A 23,216-nucleotide genomic window follows, 5' to 3' on the forward strand; every position below is an offset into this window, starting at 1 on the left:
GATCAGCTACCACTTGAGAGATTTTGAAAATAGTAGAATAGAGCTTTTTGTTTTGTCAAAACTCTTTTATTGTCTCTCTTGTCAAAAGTTGGCTTCTTGTGGGGAGAAATGTTGATTATGGGAAAAAGAGGGAGTTTTTGAAATCTTGAATCAAATACTTTTGTGTAACGCCCCGAATTTTTGCAGTTGAATTTTTTTTTCTTTTCTTTACTCGCCAAAATTCGGGCGTTACCTTTTCTTTTTTCTTTTTGCCCTCGCTACACCTTGACCTTTTCCAAAGTTCTAGCGGGATTCGGTTTGGATTTCCCGTGTAGGAAAAACCCTAAGTACTTTATGTTGTTTGATGCACCATGCCGAACCGAGCATTTCTTTTGATTGCTTTGAAAGTGCAAATGCATTCATGTAGAAAGATCGGATTTCGAAAATGAGGAGAAGATCTTTTCTTTTCTTTTTTCTTCTCTCTCTTTCTCTCTCCTCTTTTTCTCTCTCTCTCCCGCGCCGTGGGCCGACCCCGGCCGGCCCAGCCGCCCCTGGCGCCCCCCCCCTTGGGCCCAATTGGCCCATGCCGCCCCCCACCTCCCCTTTTTTCCCCAAATTCTTTCTCCCTCCCTCTCATTTTCTCTCATTTTCTCTCCCTCACCCTAAGCCGCCGCCGCCCCTACCCCTGCCCTAAGCCACCGCCGCCCCCTGCCCCGTCGCCGATCGGTCGCCCCGCTCGGCCGCCCCGCCCCGTCCCCGTCCCCGTCGCCGGTGAGGCCCCCTCCCCCTCTCCTCCCTCCCCCCATCCCCCCTCCCCTTTCCCCTCGCCGCTCGGCGCCATGGCCGCCGCCATGGCCGGCTCGCCCTGGCCGCCCGCCCGGCCGCGCCTTCGGCCGCCCGCCTGGCCGCCCTGGCCGCGCCCCCCTGGCCGCTCGGCCGGCTCGGCCGCCCTGGCCAGCCCGGCCGCCCCCTCCCCCGCGCGCTCGCCTGGCCCCTGGCCGCGCCCCCTGCGCAGGGCCGGTTCAACCGCCCCTAGGGCCGGTTCAACCGCCCCCCCCCTCTGTTTTTTTTTATTTTTTTATTTTATTTTATTTACTTTCTGTGATCCTAGTTACTTTATTTTAGGTAGGTTAATCATTGTTCACGTTATTGAAATAGGAAGTTTAATTTAAAATTCCGTTATACTAATTGATTCATGTAGTTGATTGTTTATCTCGTGCGATGTTGATCAACTTAAAATGATTAGGTTCCCACTAGTGCATATAACAGAATTCTTTTGTTAAGAACCAATTGTAATTGATCGTTAGTGCATAAGATTTAACCCCCTGCGAGACCCTTTCCCGTTTCTTTCTAACCATAACAAATGCGATATCGAATGTCATACTTGATGCATACTCACTTTATTTGTTCCCTTGTATGGTGTACTGTTCTTTTGTATTAAATGTGGATGGATGTATGTATGTTTGCAATCGCATAGAGAACGATCCGGTCGAAGAGCCCGAGGAATTCGCAGGAGAAGCCCCTGAGCAGCAGTCGTTTGGTGGAGGCAAGTGTCCTTTGACCTATCTATGTCCTATTCATTATTTAATTCACCTCCCGCATTACACCTTTATACCTAAGGATTGACTAGCTTCTGTTATCCCTGTCCTTGTTTACCTATTTGGGTTGGATTATTACTGTTTAGCTTTATGCTATTGCTCAACCTCTAATCAATGAACATGATGAGATTATCTATGATACGCTGTTTTCCCTTCTCTTATTATGATGTTGTACTTGTGGTATTCAAGGGGGCTCGAGCGGTTTCTCGAGTGCCTCTCCGTAAGGACCTGTTCTATGGATGACCGCCCGGGAAAACAGTGCAACCATGAGGGTGGAATGGGGTGCCCTTAGCTGAATAATTAGAGGATCCGGGATGTAGTTCACTTAGCCGTCGTGCCGTCAATGGGGCTCGGTGTATGCGGCTCGCTCTGCCAAGTTTGGGTTCGCCCCTTGGGGAGGAGTGCGGTGCATTTAGGAAACCTAACGGGTGGCTACAGCCCCGGGGAATCTTTGTAAAGGCTACGTAGTGAGACCCTGCCTATTCACCTTGGTAGTGTTTAAGGGTTTGATCGGCCCGAGGCAAGAGGGAATCACGGCTTGTGGGTAAAGTGCACAACCTCTGCAGAGTGTTATGAAACTGATATATCAGCCGTGCTCGCGGTTATGAGCGGCCAAGGGAGCTCCAGTGATTAGTGGTACTTGATGAGAGATACTTTGGTACAGGTGACAATGAGATTGATGGTTCTGATTACGACTATGGTATTGGTAAGTGGTATTCTTTCCGTTTGGAAAGGATACATTGGGCTAATAACTTGGGTTAATGTTAAAACCTGGCTTTCTACTAGTAAGTAATAACCTGACCAACTAAAAGCAACTGCTTGACTTATCCCCACATAAAGCTAGTCCACTACAGCCAAACAGGATACTTGCTGAGTATGTTGATGTGTACTCACCCTTGCTCTACACACCAAACCCCCCCCAGGTTGTCAGCATTGCAACCACTGCTCAGGCGAAGATGAAGCTGTGGAAGGAGACTTCCAGGAGTTCCAAGATTACGACGAGTTCTAGGTGTGGGTTAGCGGCAACCCCCAGTCGGCTGCCTGTGAAGGCCGCGTTATCTACGTTTCTTTTCCGCACTTTGATTTATTGTAAGAACTATATGGACGTCTCAGACGTATGATGTAATCGACTATTTCCCTTATTAATACTATTTTGAGCACTGTGTGATGATGTCCATATTATGTAACTGCTGTGTACGTGAATAACTGATCCTGGCACGTACATGGTTCGCATTCGGTTTGCCTTCTAAAACCGGGTGTGACATAAGTGGTATCAAAGCCGTGCTGACTGTAGGACCGCTAACCTAGAGTAGAATGGTCGTTCTAAGGACTATAGACCTCTGTCCCTACCTTGACTTTGATATCTCTTCAAAAGTTGGTCATACCGACCAAACCTATGTTCTACTATATATAATACCTTGCTGAAAATCATGTTTTATTCTAATCCCTCATTTACTTGTGGTTCATTACTTGCTGGTCATATTAATTCTGTTCTCACCCTTTTGCTTGCGATGTCTTTTGTAGATGGCTCGACTTAGACACACTGCACGAAAGTCAGTCATCCCCTTCTTTCCCTCCCGCCTTGCTGAGCGTCCGCTTCGCCGTCCCGTGGCCGGACAGTCCAGCCACTTGGAGAGACTACACCACCGCCTGCGTGAGGAGCAGGAACGTCGACGACAGGAGCAGCAGAGCTCTTCCTTCTCGCTCCACCAGGAGATAGAGTCTGTGAGGAGCTGCTCCCCTGTGCTTCCTCTGGAGCCGCCCCCTGCACCACCCCTGGGCGCCCCAGCTTCTGGAGTAGCTGCTGGAGGAGACCCAGACGACGGAGATGGCGACGACAGCTCGAGCCACGACACCGACTTCTCTGCTAACCCTGAGCCGGAAGGATGGGTTGCTCGACCCATCACTCGCGACGCTGCTCGCGGGTGTCACTTCCACGATGCGCTCGACACCCTGCTACGTCGGGCATTCGACCGGCATACTTGGTCCGTCGAGTATCGCTGTGTGGTCTACCAGCATAGTCGCGGGGTCTACCCGGACCGCTGGGAGGCGACTTGTTTGGTGCGCTGCCCGGAGGACAGTCTCCAGGGTGCAGAGGCCTGCTCAGAGCACTATTCTATCTCTGAGCGGGACTCAGCTGAGGCAGCCATGCAAGATGCTGCACGGCGTGCGCTTTCGCACTACTGCTCGGTTTTCGGTGGGGCAGCTGACGGTCTTGACCTGAAGTATTACCCCCACCGCCCATCTGGCAGCACAGGAGGCGTGATTGTCTCACCTGTCGGTGAGGGCAATCCTAGGTTGAGCAGCACAGTCAACCTAGCCGCCATGCTAAACACGGAGCTGGACCATGCATTAGATGAGCTGAGTAGGGCTCGTGCTGAGATCGCCCTGTTGCGGGCTGAGCGCGCGGAACGTCGTTATTTGGATGGTGGTTCCCCCGCTCCCGTTGGGACTCAGCACCCGTACCGCTCACCTCAGCGTGGACACCAGTCTTATGGCAATCCCGCCTGCAAGACCAAGATAACTCTAGAGCCATAGATCGTTAGAGTTGGATCTTGTAATTAATACGAAATATATACATAGAAGCTTCAGTCTTAGCGTTAGTCTCGGTCTTAGTTAGTCTTAGTTAGACAGGGTAGTTTGCTATATCCTGTGCATTTATGATTGTCATGATGAACTATGTTTGGTTTGGATCTTTGTAATGACTGTTACCAGAGTGTGGGTATCCCCTGCATTTTGGTTTACCTAGTATGTTAATAAAGTTAGTTATATAGTTGGGAAACCTTTTATTCCACTTTCCTTTCTATCTGAGAAGCTGTGTGGTCTGTGTTGGAGATCAGTGAAGATGCTCATCTGTTCAGTGCTGTTGAAGAATTCTATTCTCTTTTCTTATGCTGCAAGATTTGCCAGATCAGTTCTGATGTGTGGTCGCATTCTGCAGATGTCAGAGAACAGGCGCAGAGGAGGAAGGCGTGCTCAGCAGGAGCGAGCCGGTCAGCAAGATGAGGCGCCCCAGCAGCAGCAGCTGCCACCCCCGCCCCCGATGTCGATTGAGCAGATGTTTATGATGCAGACTCAGGCAGTTCAGGCCATCGGTCAGACTTTGGCCGCCATTCAGCAGCAGCAGCAGCAGCAAGCACCACCCCAGCCTCAGATGCCTCAGATGCCCAGAGACAAGCGTGCTGAATTCATGAGAGGTCATCCACCAACGTTCGCTCATTCTTCTGACCCTATGGATGCTGAAGATTGGCTGCGCACTGTGGAGCGGGAGTTGCATACCGCTCAGTGCGATGACAGGGAGAAAGTTCTGTATGGTCCCCGTCTGTTGAGAGGAGCAGCCCAATCATGGTGGGAGTCTTACCTCGCCACCCATGCCAACCCCGACACCATCACCTGGGAAGAATTCAGAGGTAGCTTTCGTCAGTACCATGTGTCTGCAGGTCTGATGACAGTGAAGAAGGAGGAGTTCCTGGCCCTCAAGCAAGGGCCGTTGTCTGTCAGTGAGTACCGGGACAAGTTTCTGCAATTGTCTCGCTATGCTCCTGAAGATGTCAACACTGACGCCAAGCGACAATACCGTTTCCTGAGAGGCTTGGTTGACCCTCTGCAGTATCAGCTGATGAATCACACCTTCCCAACATTCCAGCACCTGATTGACAGAGCAATCATGACAGAGAGAAAGCGCAAGGAGATGGAAGATCGTAAGCGCAAGATCAGTGGACCCCAGCCTGGAAGCAGCAGCCGCCCTCGTTTGTCAGGCAATCAACCTCAGCAGTTCAGGCAGAACCAGCGTCCACCTCAGCAGCATCAGCAGTTCCAAAGGCAGTATCCTCAGCATCAGTACCAGAACCGTCAGAGCAATCAGTCAGGAGGTCAGTTTCAGAAGCAGAATCAGCAAGCACCTCGTCTTCCTGCCCCAGCAAACCAGCAGAACAGTCAGGCAGCACCAGCTCAGGTTGGAAACAGGGCATGTTTCCACTGTGGAGAGCAGGGCCATTGGGTGATGCAATGTCCGAAGAAGGCAGCCCAGCAGCAGTCAGGCCCCAATGCCCCAGCAAAGCAGAATGTGCCTCAGCCTGGAGCAGGCAATCGCTCTCAGCCGCGCTATAATCATGGAAGACTGAACCACTTGGAAGCTGAAGCAGTTCAGGAGACCCCCGGCATGATAGTAGGTATGTTCCCAGTCGACTCCCATATTGCAGAAGTGTTATTTGATACTGGAGCAATGCATTCTTTCATTACTGCATCATGGGTAGAAGCACATAATCTTCCAATTACTACCATGTCAACCCCCATTCAAATTGACTCAGCCGGTGGTAGAATTCGAGCCGATAGCATTTGTTTGAATATAAGTGTGGAAATAAGGGGGATAGCGTTTCCCGCCAACCTTATAGTAATGGGTACTCAGGGAATAGACGTCATCCTAGGGATGAATTGGCTAGATAAGTATCAGGCAGTTATCAGTTGTGATAAGAGGACAATCAAGTTGGTGTCCCCACTAGGAAAGGAAGTGGTGACCGAGTTAGTCCCGCCTGAGCCAAAGAAAGGAAGTTGTTATCAGCTAGCTGTCGATAGCAGTGAAGCAGACCCAATTGAGAGTATCAAGGTAGTGTCTGAGTTCCCGGATGTGTTTCCAAAGGACTTACCGGGTATGCCACCAGAGCGGAAAGTTGAGTTTGCCATAGAGCTTCTTCCTGGAACCGCCCCTATCTCTAAGAGAGCTTACAGAATATCTGGACCAGAGTTGGATGAACTTAAGAAGCAAATTGATGAGCTGTCAGAGAAAGGTTACATCCGGCCAAGCACCTCGCCTTGGGCCGCCCCTGTCCTATTTGTGGAGAAGAAAGATGGTACTAAGAGGATGTGCATCGATTATCGAGCTTTGAATGAGGTCACGATCAAGAACAAGTATCCCTTGCCCAGAATAGAAGATCTGTTCGACCAGTTGAGAGGAGCCAGTGTGTTCTCCAAGATCGATCTGAGGTCAGGTTATCATCAGCTCAGAATCCGACCTTCGGACATTCCGAAGACGGCATTCATTACCAAGTATGGTTTGTATGAGTTCACAGTGATGTCTTTTGGTTTGACCAATGCGCCAGCATTCTTCATGAACTTGATGAACAGTGTATTCATGGATTACCTTGATAAGTTTGTGGTGGTATTCATTGATGATATTCTGGTTTATTCTCAAAGCGAAGAAGAGCACGCAGATCATTTGAGGATGGTGTTGCAGAGATTGCGAGAGCACCAGTTGTATGCAAAGTTGAGTAAATGTGAGTTCTGGATCAGTGAAGTCCTGTTTTTAGGTCACATAATCAACAAGGAAGGATTGGCTGTGGATCCGAAGAAAGTGGTAGACATTCTGAACTGGAAAGCGCCAACAGATGCTAGAGGAATCAAGAGTTTCATTGGAATGGCCGGATACTATCGGCGATTCATGAAGGGTTTTCGAAGATTGCGAAGCCAATGACAGCGTTGCTAGGCAACAAAGTTGAGTTCAAATGGACCCAGAAATGCCAAGAGGCCTTTGAAGCGCTGAAAGAGAAGTTGACTACAGCGCCTGTCCTAGTCTTGCCTGATGTGCACAAGCCCTTCTCGGTGTATTGCGATGCTTGTTACACGGGTTTGGGATGTGTGTTGATGCAAGAGGGAAGAGTTGTGGCTTACTCGTCCCGACAGCTGAAGGTTCATGAGAAGAACTACCCAATCCATGATCTAGAGTTGGCAGCAGTGGTTCACGCACTGAAGACATGGAGGCACTATCTGTATGGACAGAAATGCGATGTTTACACAGACCACAAGAGTCTGAAGTACATATTCACTCAGTCAGAGTTGAACATGAGACAACGAAGATGGTTAGAGTTGATCAAAGACTATGAGTTGGAAATTCATTACCATCCAGGCAAAGCAAACGTAGTGGCAGATGCTTTGAGCAGGAAGAGTCAAGTCAATCTGATGGTTGCTCGTCCGATGCCTTATGAGTTGGCCAAAGAGTTTGACAGGTTGAGTCTCGGATTTCTGAACAATTCGCGAGGAGTCACGGTTGAGTTGGAACCTACCTTGGAGCGCGAAATCAAAGAAGCGCAGAAGAATGATGAAAAGATCAGTGAGATTCGGCGATTGATTCTAGAAGGCAAAGGCAAAGATTTTCGAGAAGATGCAGAAGGCGTGATATGGTTCAAAGACCGCTTGTGTGTTCCCAATGTCCAGTCTATTCGGGAGTTGATCCTTAAGGAAGCTCATGAGACAGCTTATTCGATTCACCCTGGCAGTGAGAAGATGTATCAGGATCTGAAGAAGAAATTCTGGTGGTACGGAATGAAAAGAGAAATCGCAGAGCATGTGGCTATGTGCGATAGTTGCCGAAGAATTAAAGCAGAACACCAGAGACCTGCTGGATTGTTGCAACCGTTGCAGATCCCTCAGTGGAAATGGGATGAAATTGGTATGGATTTCATAGTCGGATTGCCTCGCACTCGAGCCGGCTACGATTCTATTTGGGTAGTAGTGGACCGTTTGACCAAGTCAGCCCACTTCATACCTGTCAAGACCAGCTACAACAGTGCAGTATTGGCAGAGTTGTATATGTCTCGGATCGTTTGTCTTCATGGTGTGCCAAAGAAGATAGTGTCAGACAGAGGAACGCAGTTCACCTCTCATTTCTGGCAGCAGTTGCATGAAGCCTTGGGCACACATCTGAATTTCAGTTCAGCTTATCACCCGCAGACAGATGGCCAGACCGAAAGAACCAATCAAATTCTTGAAGACATGTTGAGAGCCTGTGCGTTGCAAGATCAGTCCGGATGGGACAAGCGATTGCCTTATGCAGAGTTTTCCTATAACAACAGTTACCAGGCCAGTTTGAAGATGTCACCGTTTCAAGCGCTTTATGGAAGGAGTTGTAGAACTCCGTTGCAATGGGATCAGCCTGGAGAAAAGCAAGTGTTTGGGCCAGACATTTTGCTCGAAGCCGAAGAGAACATCAAGATGGTTCGAGAGAATCTGAAGATAGCGCAATCAAGGCAGCGAAGCTATGCAGACACAAGAAGAAGAGAGCTGAGTTTCGAAGTCGGAGACTTTGTCTATCTGAAAGTGTCACCGATCAGAGGAGTCAGAAGATTCGGAGTGAAAGGCAAGCTAGCACCCCGCTACATTGGTCCGTATCCGATTCTTGCAAGACGAGGAGAAGTGGCCTATCAGCTCAGTTTGCCCGAGAATTTGTCTGCTGTGCATAATGTCTTTCATGTGTCTCAGTTGAAGAAGTGCTTGCGTGTGCCAGAAGAGCAGTTGCCAGTGGAAGGTCTGGAAGTCCAGGAGGACTTGACCTATGTTGAGAAGCCAGCTCAGATCCTTGAGATTGCAGACAGAGTCACCCGAAGGAAGACCATCAGAATGTGCAAAGTCAGATGGAATCACCACTCTGAGGAAGAAGCAACCTGGGAGCGTGAAGATGATCTGATGGCTAAGTACCCAGAGCTCTTTGCTAGCCAGCCCTGAATCTCGAGGGCGAGATTCTTTTAAGGGGGATAGGTTTGTAACGCCCCGAATTTTTGCAGTTGAATTTTTTTTTCTTTTCTTTACTCGCCAAAATTCGGGCGTTACCTTTTCTTTTTTCTTTTTGCCCTCGCTACACCTTGACCTTTTCCAAAGTTCTAGCGGGATTCGGTTTGGATTTCCCGTGTAGGAAAAACCCTAAGTACTTTATGTTGTTTGATGCACCATGCCGAACCGAGCATTTCTTTTGATTGCTTTGAAAGTGCAAATGCATTCATGTAGAAAGATCGGATTTCGAAAATGAGGAGAAGATCTTTTTTTTCTTCTCTCTCTTTCTCTCTCCTCTTTTTCTCTCTCTCTCCCGCGCCGTGGGCCGACCCCGGCCGGCCCAGCCGCCCCTGGCGCCCCCCCCTTGGGCCCAATTGGCCCATGCCGCCCCCCACCTCCCCTTTTTTCCCCAAATTCTTTCTCCCTCCCTCTCATTTTCTCTCATTTTCTCTCCCTCACCCTAAGCCGCCGCCGCCCCTACCCCTGCCCTAAGCCACCGCCGCCCCCTGCCCCGTCGCCGATCGGCCGCCCCGCTCGGCCGCCCCGCCCCGTCCCCGTCCCCGTCGCCGGTGAGGCCCCCTCCCCCTCTCCTCCCTCCCCCCTCCCCTTTCCCCTCGCCGCTCGGCGCCATGGCCGCCGCCATGGCCGGCTCGCCCTGGCCGCCCGCCCGGCCGCGCCCTGGCGCGCCCGCCTGGCCCCTGGCCCCCGGCCGGCCCTGGCCGCCCGCCCGGCCGCGCCTTCGGCCGCCCGCCTGGTCGCCCTGGCCGCGCCCCCCTGGCCGCTCGGCCGGCTCGGCCGCCCTGGCCAGCCCGGCCGCCCCCTCCCCCGCGCGCTCGCCTGGCCTCTGGCCGCGCCCCCTGCGCAGGGCCGGTTCAACCGCCCCTAGGGCCGGTTCAACCGCCCCCCCCCCCTCTGTTTTTTTTTATTTTTTTATTTTATTTTATTTACTTTCTGTGATCCTAGTTACTTTATTTTAGGTAGGTTAATCATTGTTCACGTTATTGAAATAGGAAGTTTAATTTAAAATTCCATTATACTAATTGATTCATGTAGTTGATTGTTTATCTCGTGCGATGTTGATCAACTTAAAATGATTAGGTTCCCACTAGTGCATATAACAGAATTCTTTTGTTAAGAACCAATTGTAATTGATCGTTAGTGCATAAGATTTAACCCCCTGCGAGACCCTTTCCCGTTTCTTTCTAACCATAACAAATGCGATATCGAATGTCATACTTGATGCATACTCACTTTATTTGTTCCCTTGTATGGTGTACTGTTCTTTTATATTAAATGTGGATGGATGTATGTATGTTTGCAATCGCATAGAGAACGATCCGGTCGAAGAGCCCGAGGAATTCGCAGGAGAAGCCCCTGAGCAGCAGTCGTTTGGTGGAGGCAAGTGTCCTTTGACCTATCTATGTCCTATTCATTATTTAATTCACCTCCCGCATTACACCTTTATACCTAAGGATTGACTAGCTTCTGTTATCCCTGTCCTTGTTTACCTATTTGGGTTGGATTATTACTGTTTAGCTTTATGCTATTGCTCAACCTCTAATCAATGAACATGATGAGATTATCTATGATACGCTGTTTTCCCTTCTCTTATTATGATGTTGTACTTGTGGTATTCAAGGGGGCTCGAGCGGTTTCTCGAGTGCCTCTCCGTAAGGACCTGTTCTATGGATGACCGCCCGGGAAAACAGTGCAACCATGAGGGTGGAATGGGGTGCCCTTAGCTGAATAATTAGAGGATCCGGGATGTAGTTCACTTAGCCGTCGTGCCGTCAATGGGGCTCGGTGTATGCGGCTCGCTCTGCCAAGTTTGGGTTCGCCCCTTGGGGAGGAGTGCGGTGCATTTAGGAAACCTAACGGGTGGCTACAGCCCCGGGCAATCTTTGTAAAGGCTACGTAGTGAGACCCTGCCTATTCACCTTGGTAGTGTTTAAGGGTTTGATCGGCCCGAGGCAAGAGGGAATCACGGCTTGTGGGTAAAGTGCACAACCTCTGCAGAGTGTTATGAAACTGATATATCAGCCGTGCTCGCGGTTATGAGCGGCCAAGGGAGCTCCAGTGATTAGTGGTACTTGATCAGAGATACTTTGGTACAGGTGACAATGAGATTGATGGTTCTGATTACGACTATGGTATTGGTAAGTGGTATTCTTTCCGTTTGGAAAGGATACATTGGGCTAATAACTTGGGTTAATGTTAAAACCTGGCTTTCTACTAGTAAGTAATAACCTGACCAACTAAAAGCAACTGCTTGACTTATCCCCACATAAAGCTAGTCCACTACAGCCAAACAGGATACTTGCTGAGTATGTTGATGTGTACTCACCCTTGCTCTACACACCAAACCCCCCCCCCCAGGTTGTCAGCATTGCAACCACTGCTCAGGCGAAGATGAAGCTGTGGAAGGAGACTTCCAGGAGTTCCAAGATTACGACGAGTTCTAGGTGTGGGTTAGCGGCAACCCCCAGTCGGCTGCCTGTGAAGGCCGCGTTATCTACGTTTCTTTTCCGCACTTTGATTTATTGTAAGAACTATATGGACGTCTCAGACGTATGATGTAATCGACTATTTCCCTTATTAATACTATTTTGAGCACTGTGTGATGATGTCCATATTATGTAACTGCTGTGTACGTGAATAACTGATCCTGGCACGTACATGGTTCGCATTCGGTTTGCCTTCTAAAACCGGGTGTGACATTTTGGAATGACTCTCTGTATGTCTTAACATGTGTGTTTGACTTAGAGATAGAAATTTGAGGTTGATTTGCAAAAACAAACCAAGTGGTGGCAAAGGATGATCCATATATGCCAAAATTGAACCAAAACAAATTTGAGTTTTTATTTGAAGTGATTTTGCACTTGTTCTACTTGCTTTATGTTGTGTTGGCATAAATCACCAAAAAGGGGGAGATTGAAAGGGAAATGTGCCCTTGGGCCATTTCTAAGTGTTTTGGTGATTTAGTGTCCAACACAAGTGCCTAAGTGTAAAATGGTGGACAAAGTACAAATCAAGGATAAAGGTATGTTTCTCAGGATTAGTACATTGTTTTATGGACTAATGTATTGTGTCTAAGTGCTGGAAACAGGAAAAATCAAATTGGAAATGAGATGGCTTTGTTCAGCCAAAGTCTGCTCAGTCTGGGAGCACCGGACTGTCCGGTGGTGCACCGGACAGTGTCCGGTGCGCCAGACTAGCTCGGGCGAACTGGCTGCTCTCGGGAATTCACCGGCGACGTACGGCTATAATTCACCGGACTGTCCGGTGTGCACCGGACTGTCCGGTGAGCCAACGGTCGGCCGGGCCAACGGTCGGCCGCGGAATTCACGCGCGACACGTGGCCGAGCCAACGGTCGGAAGGGGGCACCGGACTGTCTGGTGAGCCAACGGTCGGCCGGGCCAACGGTCGGCCGCGGAATTCACGCGCGACACGTGGCCGAGCCAACGGTCGGAAGGGGGCACCGGACTGTCCGGTGTGCACCGGACATGTCCGGTGCGCCAACGGCTCTCTGGCTGGCAATGGTCTACTTCGCCGTAGAAGGAAAGAAATCGGGCACCGGACAGTGTCTGGTGTGCACCGGACTGTCCGGTGCGCCAGACGACAGAAGGCAAGAATGGCCTTCCAGATTTGCTCTCAACGGCTCCTAGCAGCCTTGGGGCTATAAAAGGGACCCCTAGGCGCATGGAGGAACATACCAAGCATTCTTTGAGCACTCTTGATCACTCACACATCATTCTTGCGCACTTGTTCGACATTCTATTGATTTGAGCTCCGTTCTAGTGTGCTAGTCTCTTGAGCTCAAGTCTGGGTTTTGTGTGTGCGTATTCGCTGTGGTCTTTGTGTCTTGTGTGAGTTTCTAATCCCTCCCTTGCTCCGTGATTATTTGTGAACATCTTTTGTAAGGGCGAGAGGCTCCAAGTTGTGGAGATTCCTCGCAAACGGGATTAAGAAAAGCAAAGCAACACCGTGGTATTCAAGTTGGTCTTTGGACCGCTTGAGAGGGGTTGATTGCAACCCTCGTCCGTTGGGATGCCACAACGTGGAATAGGCAAGTGTTGGTCTTGGCCGAACCACGGGATAACCACCGTGCCATCTCTGTGATTGATATCTTTGTGGTTATTGTGTTGTGTTGAGACTCTTCTCTAGCCACTTGGCAATTACTGTGCTAACACTTAACCAAGTTTTTGTGGCTATAAGTTTAAGTTTCGCAGGATCACCTATTCACCCCCCCCTCTAGGTGCTCTCAGAGTGAGAGGCATGTACCGAAGCTGTTTATGTGCAACCTTCGTCACCACCTTCTCCCCATCTTCATTTGCAAGCAACAAGTACCTCGACTTGCCACATTTTAAACATTTCTGCTCTCTGCCATGTTCCTTCCAAAAGAGCATGCAGTTGTCTTGGCGAACATCAATCTTCTCATACTCCATATCGAGACCTTCAAGCAATTTCATGGACTGCTACATGTCTTTGAGCCTCTTGTGACCCATAGGAAGAACCTCGCTAATCAAATCCACGAGCTCCTTGTAACAATTGATTGAGAATGCAAACTTGGACTTGATTAACATCAGTCGGGTCACGAATTCGAGAACGGTCACATCGGTGTTCCCGTGAAGAGGCTCTTGTGACGCTTTAAGGAGGTCGAAGAACTTCTGAAGCTCCGGTGTAGGTGAATCATGGTGGTTTGGGCCAGTTCAGACTGTAGATCCTCAAGCATATGATTCAACATCTTCATCGTCATCAACTTCTACTTGTGCTGCTCGTTCAAGGCATGACTCCCCGTGGAGATACCATACCTTATAGCCTGGCACGAAACTATGTGAACAAAGGTGTAGTGCCTCTTGTTGTGGCTCGTCATATTTCTGCATTTGTTGCATAGACACCTAATATTATCTATTTGTGACAAAACAGCTGCATGGTCCAGAAACTCCTGAGTTTTGTCAAACCATTCACTTATGTGGCACCCACCCTTCTTGAAGCCTTCATACATCCAATCACGACTATCACTCATTATTGTAGCTCTGTACGAGTAAGAAGTGCGCATGAGACATTCACATTTCTACATATCACGACCTACATTTATAGGTAATCGATAGGTCCTATACCCACCCAAGAATGACTGATGGAGTGTGGTATTCGTGACCACCATGATGTGCTCGAACGAAAATTTGGCAGCATAACCTCACAGCACTCCACTGCATGCTCGGTTTGGTGCAGCAGGGGGACAATTCCGAGCCGCCACACATCACATGTATGGTAGGTATATACATGTGATGCATAGCGGTTCGAAACGAGTGACACATAGTTTTCGAAACCCTAACAGTGTAACATAAGATTATAGGAAATCACAAATTAACCCTAACCGGATAATACAAGATTATAAGTTAACTCTAACCAATAAATAACATTAAATTCAACAATTCAATAGCATAAGTTAAACCTAGCATAATAGAATTAAATTATCCTTAACATATAATTATGCAGCAATAACATAAGTTTACCATAACATGATAGAATTGAAGCATATCAGTAAATAACATCAAATCCATCATTTCAAATTCGCAACTATAACATAAAAATAACTAGTATTACACATAAACTTATATTAATCGAAATAACAGATTCACTTCATAATAATAAACGAACTCTAATAACACAAGAGTTAACTCCCGCCGGCTATAAAACTGGCGAAAATTAACAACATTTGCTATTTAACTACGCTAAGCATGGTACTAAAAACTCATAATCAAATAATTTACTCATAAACCAAGCAAGAGGAGTCACCTGCGCAGGGAAGGAAGTTGTCCGAGGTGACGGGAATGACAGAGACACGTCGATCAGATGGGCAGGGAGGTGGAGCGTCAAGGCAGGGGCCGATGGGAGGCAGAGCGGAGCGTCAAGGATAGCCCGCATGCAGTGCGGCGTCGGAGTCGGCACAACAGTTCCGGGGAGGCAGGACGGCTCAGGGAGACGCATAGAGGGGTGACGCGGCTCCGGTGAGGTAGGGTGGCGCTCCAGCGATGCAGGGAAGGAGGGCCAGCTCCAGTGAGGCGGGGCGGCTCCGATGAACAGGCGGCGGCGCGCCAGCGATGCATGGGAGCTATGGTATTGATCACGTGATTTGAGGAACATGTGTGGACATTAGTCATGATAGATGGGATGGAGAAAGGCTCTTTGGGCACACCTACGCTTAACTTGGTAGTGGGGTTGATGCCCCTAGAGTGTCTTTGTGTGATGTAGTGTGCGGAGAGGTATTATGGGAGATTTCCTCCAAATATTTTGTGATGGAACTAATATGCATAAGGGATGTTTTGTAAAGGTCTCGTAGTGAACTATGCCATATATACCTCCTTGGAAGAGTTGTATGGATCTTGCAAGCCATGGCAGTCGAGTAACATGACTTGCGAATAAAGTTGTACAACCTCTACTGAGTGTAAAACTAAATAATCAGACGTGCTCATGGTTAAGAGCGACCTTGGGGTCCTCATAGATTAGTCATTAGTATTTACAAAGGCAAAACATCGAGGAGTTGATGCCCATGATGGTTTCAAAATGTTTACTATGAGACTTGGTGAATAGTTTATCGTGGGATGCGATAAATGGTTTAGGGTTTAGGGTTTAAGGTTTAGGGTTTTCAAGGTTTTCAAGGTTACTTTACTTTAACGAACACCATGAGACATGGTGAATGGTTCACTATGTAATGCACCGAATATTAAAGTTGCTGGATTATAATGGTGTTTTACATGACAAATGCTTTACAAAAATGGGATTAGTAAGCTTTTCTAGGTAAACTAAAACTCGATCAAATAAAAGTAATCGCTTGAGTTGTCCATTATATAAGCCTATCTACTCACCAAATAGTGGGATACTTGTTGAATGCGAAAGTATTCGTCCTTGCCTTTTTTCACCCTACCCAACGTATATTTTGCTCAGAAAGAGGAGAAATAGGTGTCCAGGACTCAAGAGTTCTAGGACTACGATGAATTCTAGACACGTGATCAACCAGTCGGCTAGCTATAGGTTGGTCTGCTTGTGGATTTGTATTGAACACTAATGGTTACGTAATAATACTCTTTTGTCATTAAAAAATATTGTGTGCTTTGATATAATCCACTATATATATGCATGTGATTCTTGATTGGATTACATGTATAGTAGACATTCGGTTTGTCCTTAAAACTGGGTATAACATCAAGTAGCAATATGGTGCTAATTGATGTTGCACTATCCACCTGCAATGATAGGTTTAAATAAACATTAAAGTCCATTAGTAAGTAAACGCACGGGCCTTTAAGATTTATCAAGTTTTTTTTTTGCATATGGGCTTCATGGATTGATAAGAAATTAGGCTGAGAACTTTATTATTTTTGAATTATTTTTTTAGATTAAAATAATTTTAGAAAATCCCAAATATATCATTTGACATCTAGAAATATTTAGAAAGGTTCAAACAATTTGAGAAAAATCCTAGAGACATTTTAGAACATGAGGCACTCAAACAAAATAATTAGAGTTCATGAAATGCATATGCGTGTATCTAAAAATTATAATACGCTCATAGGTAAAAGAAAAAATATGCCAGATAGATTGGATAAATTCTTGGTAAGATTATAGCCATAGTTGGATGAATAATGAACACAACAAATAATTTAGAATACAAGAAAAATATTTTTAGAAGGTCCAAGCAAAAGAATTAAAATAAAAAAGATAGATTTGACTATGTAAAGCAGTATGTCGCAGAGAGAAGATCGTTGTTACACAACACATATAACAACCAAAAACAAACATCACACCTCCAAGAAGCTTGTCGGATTAATTTAGAAAAGTTTTAAAATTATAGTTTTTAATAACCAAAAAGCTTGAAAAGTTTTATATAAATATTAAAATCATTTATTTTAGTGTTTTCTGTTTACAACATAAAATTACAAATTTTGGAATATGACATCGAAAGCCGAAAGTTAACATATGCCCGTATTTTTTGTGGCTTAGTTCGATTTAGCAAAAAAAAAATAAGCTTACTTTCGGCGGCTAAATATATCGTAGTAAAAAACAACGGTAAATTTTGATAATATATTGTTGACAGTTATGATCCACCAAAATTAGCGTAAAGCTGTAGAAAATATCTTTTTTTACTGGAATAGATCATATTTTTTGTCGGCAAAAATTATTTGAATTCCTGTAGCTAGCAGAAGGCCGTTCCCGGCCATGGAATAATGGGCGTATATGTGGCACATGCATTCCTGCACGATCAAACGACGACACACGACAGTGAAATAAAGCAACAAGGATATGATAAGGTCGTCCATAGACCATATAGTAGCTTCATTTGGATGCTTCTCGCCATTGCCCTTTCCATTTCTGCATGCCGCCATTGTTGGCTCTCTCCGATCGATCCCCGGACGGCCACTGCCAACCAAGAACGCAAGAACCAAGAGCAGACGTGCATGCGCAAATAAAGCCTACCCCTATATATATCATCAGCAAGCACTCAATTCAACAGTACAGTGTACCCACGTGGATTGGATCAGCAGATAGAAAGAATCAAAGAAAGGGCTATACCACCTAGTTGGGAGCATAGGCAGTACATAAGCCTAGACATTTGGTTCACCCAATTTTTTCGGTTCGATTTTTCGGTATTTTTTAAGTTTAAATTTTGAATAATGGTAACTGAAATTATGTATAAAAAGAAAAAAAACCGACCCACCAGTTAACAAGGAGGTTCGGTTTAGTTTTCGCTTTAACCGAAAAACCGAACATAACTCGTGTGCCCACACACTGTAAAATAGAACAACGATATTTATTTAGACATGACTCATATGCAATACTTCCTTCATCTCAATTTATAATTTGTTTAACTTTTTTGTACTAAGTTTGACCGGTACGTCTTATTTATTTTTTTGCGAAAAAGTAAAAAGTCGAGGCCATACTAAAGTATATTATATGATAAACGATATCACAGTATAAGGGTTAGAGAGGGGACGAGGCTTGGATCGCAGGTTGATTACAAAGAAATATAATGTTTTTTTTGCAAAAGTGTTGACGCACGACGACAGCGAAAACTGGTGCTTTATAGTAGTAGAGAAAAGTTGAAGTTCGGTTAGTTTGGTTCAAACCAAACTAAAAACAAAAAAAACTGAATTTAGTTTCATTTTTGAAGAATGGTAACAGTAGAATGCTTTGGTTTGACCGTTTCTGGCTTTTCAATTTCTAAATGTTAATGTGCATGTGCTTTGGAACAACATACTTGTAGTAGTTTGCAAACTTGGTTGTAGCTGACACCGGTTCTTGGGGTTCCCTGTAAGTTTGCTTGTAATGTATTTGCCTTCAAAGTTCTTGGCTCTAGTTGGACCTCAAGACTTACAAACCTTTTTTGATTTAGAACCAGATGACTAATAAAATGGTAGAAAAATAATATTCAACGATGTAAGATATATACTTAAATTACAAGTACACGAATAGTGTCATTTACATTAATTGGATCCTCGGTTGTGTTAGAAGGTGCACCGGTTGGATCCCCTCCTTCAAGGTTCATGTACAAATATGGGTCTTCAATAGAATCTAGCTTAGCATTTGTACCTTGGTTGATGATGTCATGAATCAACTTCTCCCCCATTTCACGATGGTCCATCTTAGCACTGTTTGTATGATAAACAAATTATATTTTAGGACATAATTAATAATAAGCTGTTGGTGTCATGGTTCCTATGATCCACTTCTAAATTGTGAACCAAAACATGGACCAACTGAAAGATTGGTGCCTAAAGATTGGAATAGATAAAGATTTACATGTTAAACACATAGCTTAAGCAAATTGTATGATCTGCATGATGTTTCCATTGAATAAGAAGGGATGAATGAGAAGAACCTGTCTAATTGTAACGCCCTAAAAATTAAACCATGTTTATAATCCAAATATGGTGTGCCCTATGGATGATCGGAGGTCGTAGATGTATAGATTTCATCAAGATGATTCCGATTAATTACTAGTTTGTCTTGTTTGGAGTCTGGATGAGTCTTTTCGAGTGCTGGTTGATATGAGCCATTGGATATTAGGATTGTGGAAGTTTTCTTCTATTTGTACCTCCCTAACCCTAGAAGGCACATCCTCCCACCCCTAGCAGCCATCACCCTTTTGTGCCTTGCCCCAATAGAATAGAGAAAGAACAAGGGAGAGAAGAGAGGGGAGATGAGGGCATACCGTCGCCCATCGTCGTCGTTCCTCTCCAAGAATTGGTTGGATTCCCTTTCCTCTCTCTCTCTCTCTCTTCTCCACTTGCCCTGTAATTAGCCTTTCTTGGTTGGATTAGATGGGGGATTAGATTTTGATCTCGAAATTAGTCCCTATAGAGTGGCAGATTCGACAGTTTATGTTCATGCCAGTTTTTTATGGTATTAGTGGCCTCAAAAAAATAAGAAGTTTAACTATGAGTCGTAAATAATTTGTAGATCTTTCTACGGTCACAAAGAGCACCTCAATCGGACATCAGATCAGAGAGTAATTGAAGTTTGATTATAACAGTTTTTCAGTCTCATAATTCTGTACAGAATCTGTTCTCCTAAGATGTACTCGATAAAGAACCCTTTGGCAATAAAATATTTGCCGAGTGGGGAGCATAGAACTCGTCCAATATATATATATATATATATATATATATATATATATATATATATATATATATATATATATATATATATATATGAACCCTAACGCCGACGAACTTCATTTCTGTCTACGGTGGCGGCAGGTCCTTTTTTCCTCTTTTTGCGGCATGTACGGGTGACAATAGAATCTAAATTTTACGCTATAAGATTTAAGGATCAAATCGAATTTGGATCAGGTTCTATTTATATTTATTTTTGAACTAAAATTTATTTAGCGTCCTACCATTTTATGAAGAAGCATTTGATCGTGATCCATTACCACCCATATGCCCATGCCGCACAACTTAATCCTATGCACATGATTAAGGGTATATTTGTTTCCCTTCTAGATATAGATTGGATTATAGTGGAATAGTAGGTGAGTAAAATATCACTTTGGGACTATAAATAAACTAAAATAAGCTAGTATTATGTAGCTTATTCAGCTTATTTGTAATCTCAAAGTGATATTTTACTCTTCTAATTTTTTATCATAATTTAACTTATGTAATTTAGGAAGAAAACAAACAGGACCTAGATTATTTGTACCTAACCAAACTACTGGCGTTTGCCTTCCGCCAGGTACCTTTTAATGCTGGACCAAACAAAGGCTTGCGACGACACGCAGGAGAGCAGTACACAGTAGAGAACTTGAGCGGGCACACCTGATGAGCCATACGAAGTCGCGTGTACCATCGTAGGTAATGCACTGCGATGCAGAGCCACCCAGATATATATACTGCCTCCATCCCAAATCCAACTTTCTTAAAAGCCAAAGAATCTCACAAATCTAACCAAATTCATATAATAAAACAATTAATAGTTTCTAAGGACAAATCAACATATTGTATATATAGTCATATAAAATATTATTTTTATAGTGTAGACGATACTATTACAAAATTCTAAATGTATTTAAGCTATTAGAGATAGCCTAAGACGATCCAGAATTTAACTAAGTTTATATAATAAAATAATAACAATTACAACTCCAAATAATTCAATTACATTCTTTACTAATTATATTTTTATTGTGTATCTATTTAATGTTAAAAAATTATATTTTATCTATAAATTTGATTAAATTTGAGCTATTTTAACTCCCTGAAAGATTAAAATATATATTTTATAATTTGAAACAGAAAAAGTATATATTTCTTGAACACGCATTACCTAGATGACCACGTGTCCCTGCAGTGCACGACCCAGTGTATTGTAGCCGCCCTAGCTATCTGCATCGGTCGACGCCCAATAATGTATTCATCATTCCCTTCCTACCTCCTCCTCCATACCGCGCACACCAACGCCACGCAGCTACCTCTAGGGCTCCCTCTCCTAGCCCAAAGCTTCTGCAGTGACGCAACAGTAGCCGGTCGTCAGCGACGCCATTGCTCTGAATGCTGTGTGGCTCACTACTAGCTCCCTGCTGCGGAGTCACTGCGCCGTAAACAAACAAACAACCAACACACACACACGATATGTCCTAGCAACACAACACCTAAAAGCTTCACTACTCTCACATCTTTCTGCTTCCTGTCCAGTGTCCACACACACACCGGACCCTTTCGCCATCTCTAACTTTTTCATCGATCGATCTGTTTTTTTCGACCTTGGCTTTCCTTCCCCCTTTTAAGCTTTGATGCACACACACACCACACGCAGTCGTAATGGACAGGCTCCACCTCTTGATGTGAAGATCTGTTGCATTTCCAGTCTAGCTAGCAGTCTCGCTCACATGTGGGAGGAACGCATCCAGCAAGCGAAGAAGATGATGAAGAAGCAGTAACAGCGGCAGTACCACTAGAACTAGCTAGATCTCCTCTCTTACTAGCTAGAAGCTTGTACAAACAGTGCACCACACAGATGTTGCCGTACCCTAACAACCCTCACCATTTCGGCGTCTCCCAAGAACTCCCACACCCAAACCCTACGGCCGGCTTCCCCATGCCTCCACCGGGCGCGCATCTGGATCAGCGCTACTACGTGGACCATCACTTCTTTCCCGGCCACGGTCACTGCTTCAACTCCGAGACTCTGGAGGCGGTGCTGAGGCCGGCGCGCGCTGCCCCAGAGTGCGACGAGGCCCTAGTAGTCACGGCGCCGCAGGCGGGTGGAAGAAGAAACGGTAGTCTGCCTGCCGCCGCCGCCGCCGGCCAGGGCCAGGGCCAGGGCCACGCCCGAGCGCGGAAGCGCCCGTTCCGGACGGACCGGCACAGCAAGATCCGGACGGCGCAGGGCGTGCGCGACCGCCGGATGCGGCTGTCCCTCGACGTCGCCCGCGACTTCTTCGCTCTGCAGGACCGGCTCGGCTTCGATAAGGCCAGCAAGACGGTGGACTGGCTGCTCACCCAGTCCAAGCCGGCCATCGAGCGGCTCGCCGCCGCCACCGAGCCCTCCCACCAGCGGAGCGACGACGCAGCTTTCTCACCCCCAACGTCAGGGGTGGCTGATGTGTCAGCTGGTAATAAGAGCGGAGGAGTTGCCGAGAAGTTGGGCCGCTCCAGAAGTGGGGGATCCGCGTCCATGGAGATGGAGCGCGCCTGCGGGCTGGACCGCCTCGTGTCGGCCGCACCAGTGCTTCGTGAGTACTACTACGGCCTCAGCGAGATGATGAGCAACGACAACGGAGGAGATGGCGACGACGACGGTGAGTACGAGGAAGACGGTGATTTCCTGGACGGTATGCAATATTAGTATGGTACTACTAGTAGTAGCTTGCATGGTTAATTTCTACGTACCTAGTACACTAGTACCTCCAGTCCAGCTGCTGGCAGCTTACCTAGCTAGCTAGCTCTTTATCTGGCAATGCAAGCACTTCTTCACTATCCTTAGTTCCTAGCTAGTAACTAGTAGTATGCATGTGTACTCCTTCCTTTAAGTTAATGCTACTGGCAAATGCTGTGTCAGATGTTACTGATCTTGTGCTTTGACGTTACTAATCTATCTTTTTAAAAATGTGCTCCCCTCGCTTTCCATTTTAAATTTGGGCATTCTTTTGGGCTTGTTTATATATGAAGGTCAGGATACACTAGCTACGAAAAAGGGGTTGCTTGCTTGACTGGACAATTTTCATGAGTTGTGGCAATGCATATATATATATGTAGAGAGACACTCTAAATTATTTAAGGTCTTACCCAAATGTCTTTCTCCAAAATTGATGATGTCGAAGATGTCATTCACTGACAAACATATGGACATTAATTCTTAGGGAAATTTGGAAAACTAAAAGCTAATTAGCTTAGATTGTGTTTTCCCCTTTTGCGTTTCAAAAACATTTCCTGATTTTGTTTGTATAAAAATAAAATCTCATCTCCTTAAATTAGTGATAATATTGACTTGCTCATGTGTATCACGTATCTTTCCAAATGCGATAGTTTTGCAGGGTGCATTTGTTGATTTGGATGATGGGTTCAAAGAACTTGTTAAACAAGGCCATAAGT

At 45.9% G+C, this 23,216-nt stretch overlaps 1 protein-coding gene across 1 annotated transcript; it reads left to right on the forward strand.

Annotated features, from left to right (window-relative positions):
* The first annotated feature begins 21,267 nt into the window (after nucleotides 1–21,267).
* LOC100191175 (uncharacterized) lies at nucleotides 21,268–22,726 on the forward strand. Its single transcript, NM_001136610.1, has one exon. It carries the CDS (start codon nucleotides 21,640–21,642, stop codon nucleotides 22,468–22,470), a length of 831 nt encoding a protein of 276 aa, NP_001130082.1. The 5' UTR covers nucleotides 21,268–21,639; the 3' UTR covers nucleotides 22,471–22,726.
* Nucleotides 22,727–23,216: the final 490 nt, after the last annotated feature.

This window comes from Zea mays, chromosome 2 (genome assembly GCF_902167145.1).
Source record: "Zea mays cultivar B73 chromosome 2, Zm-B73-REFERENCE-NAM-5.0, whole genome shotgun sequence".
Taxonomy (NCBI): domain Eukaryota; kingdom Viridiplantae; phylum Streptophyta; class Magnoliopsida; order Poales; family Poaceae; genus Zea; species Zea mays.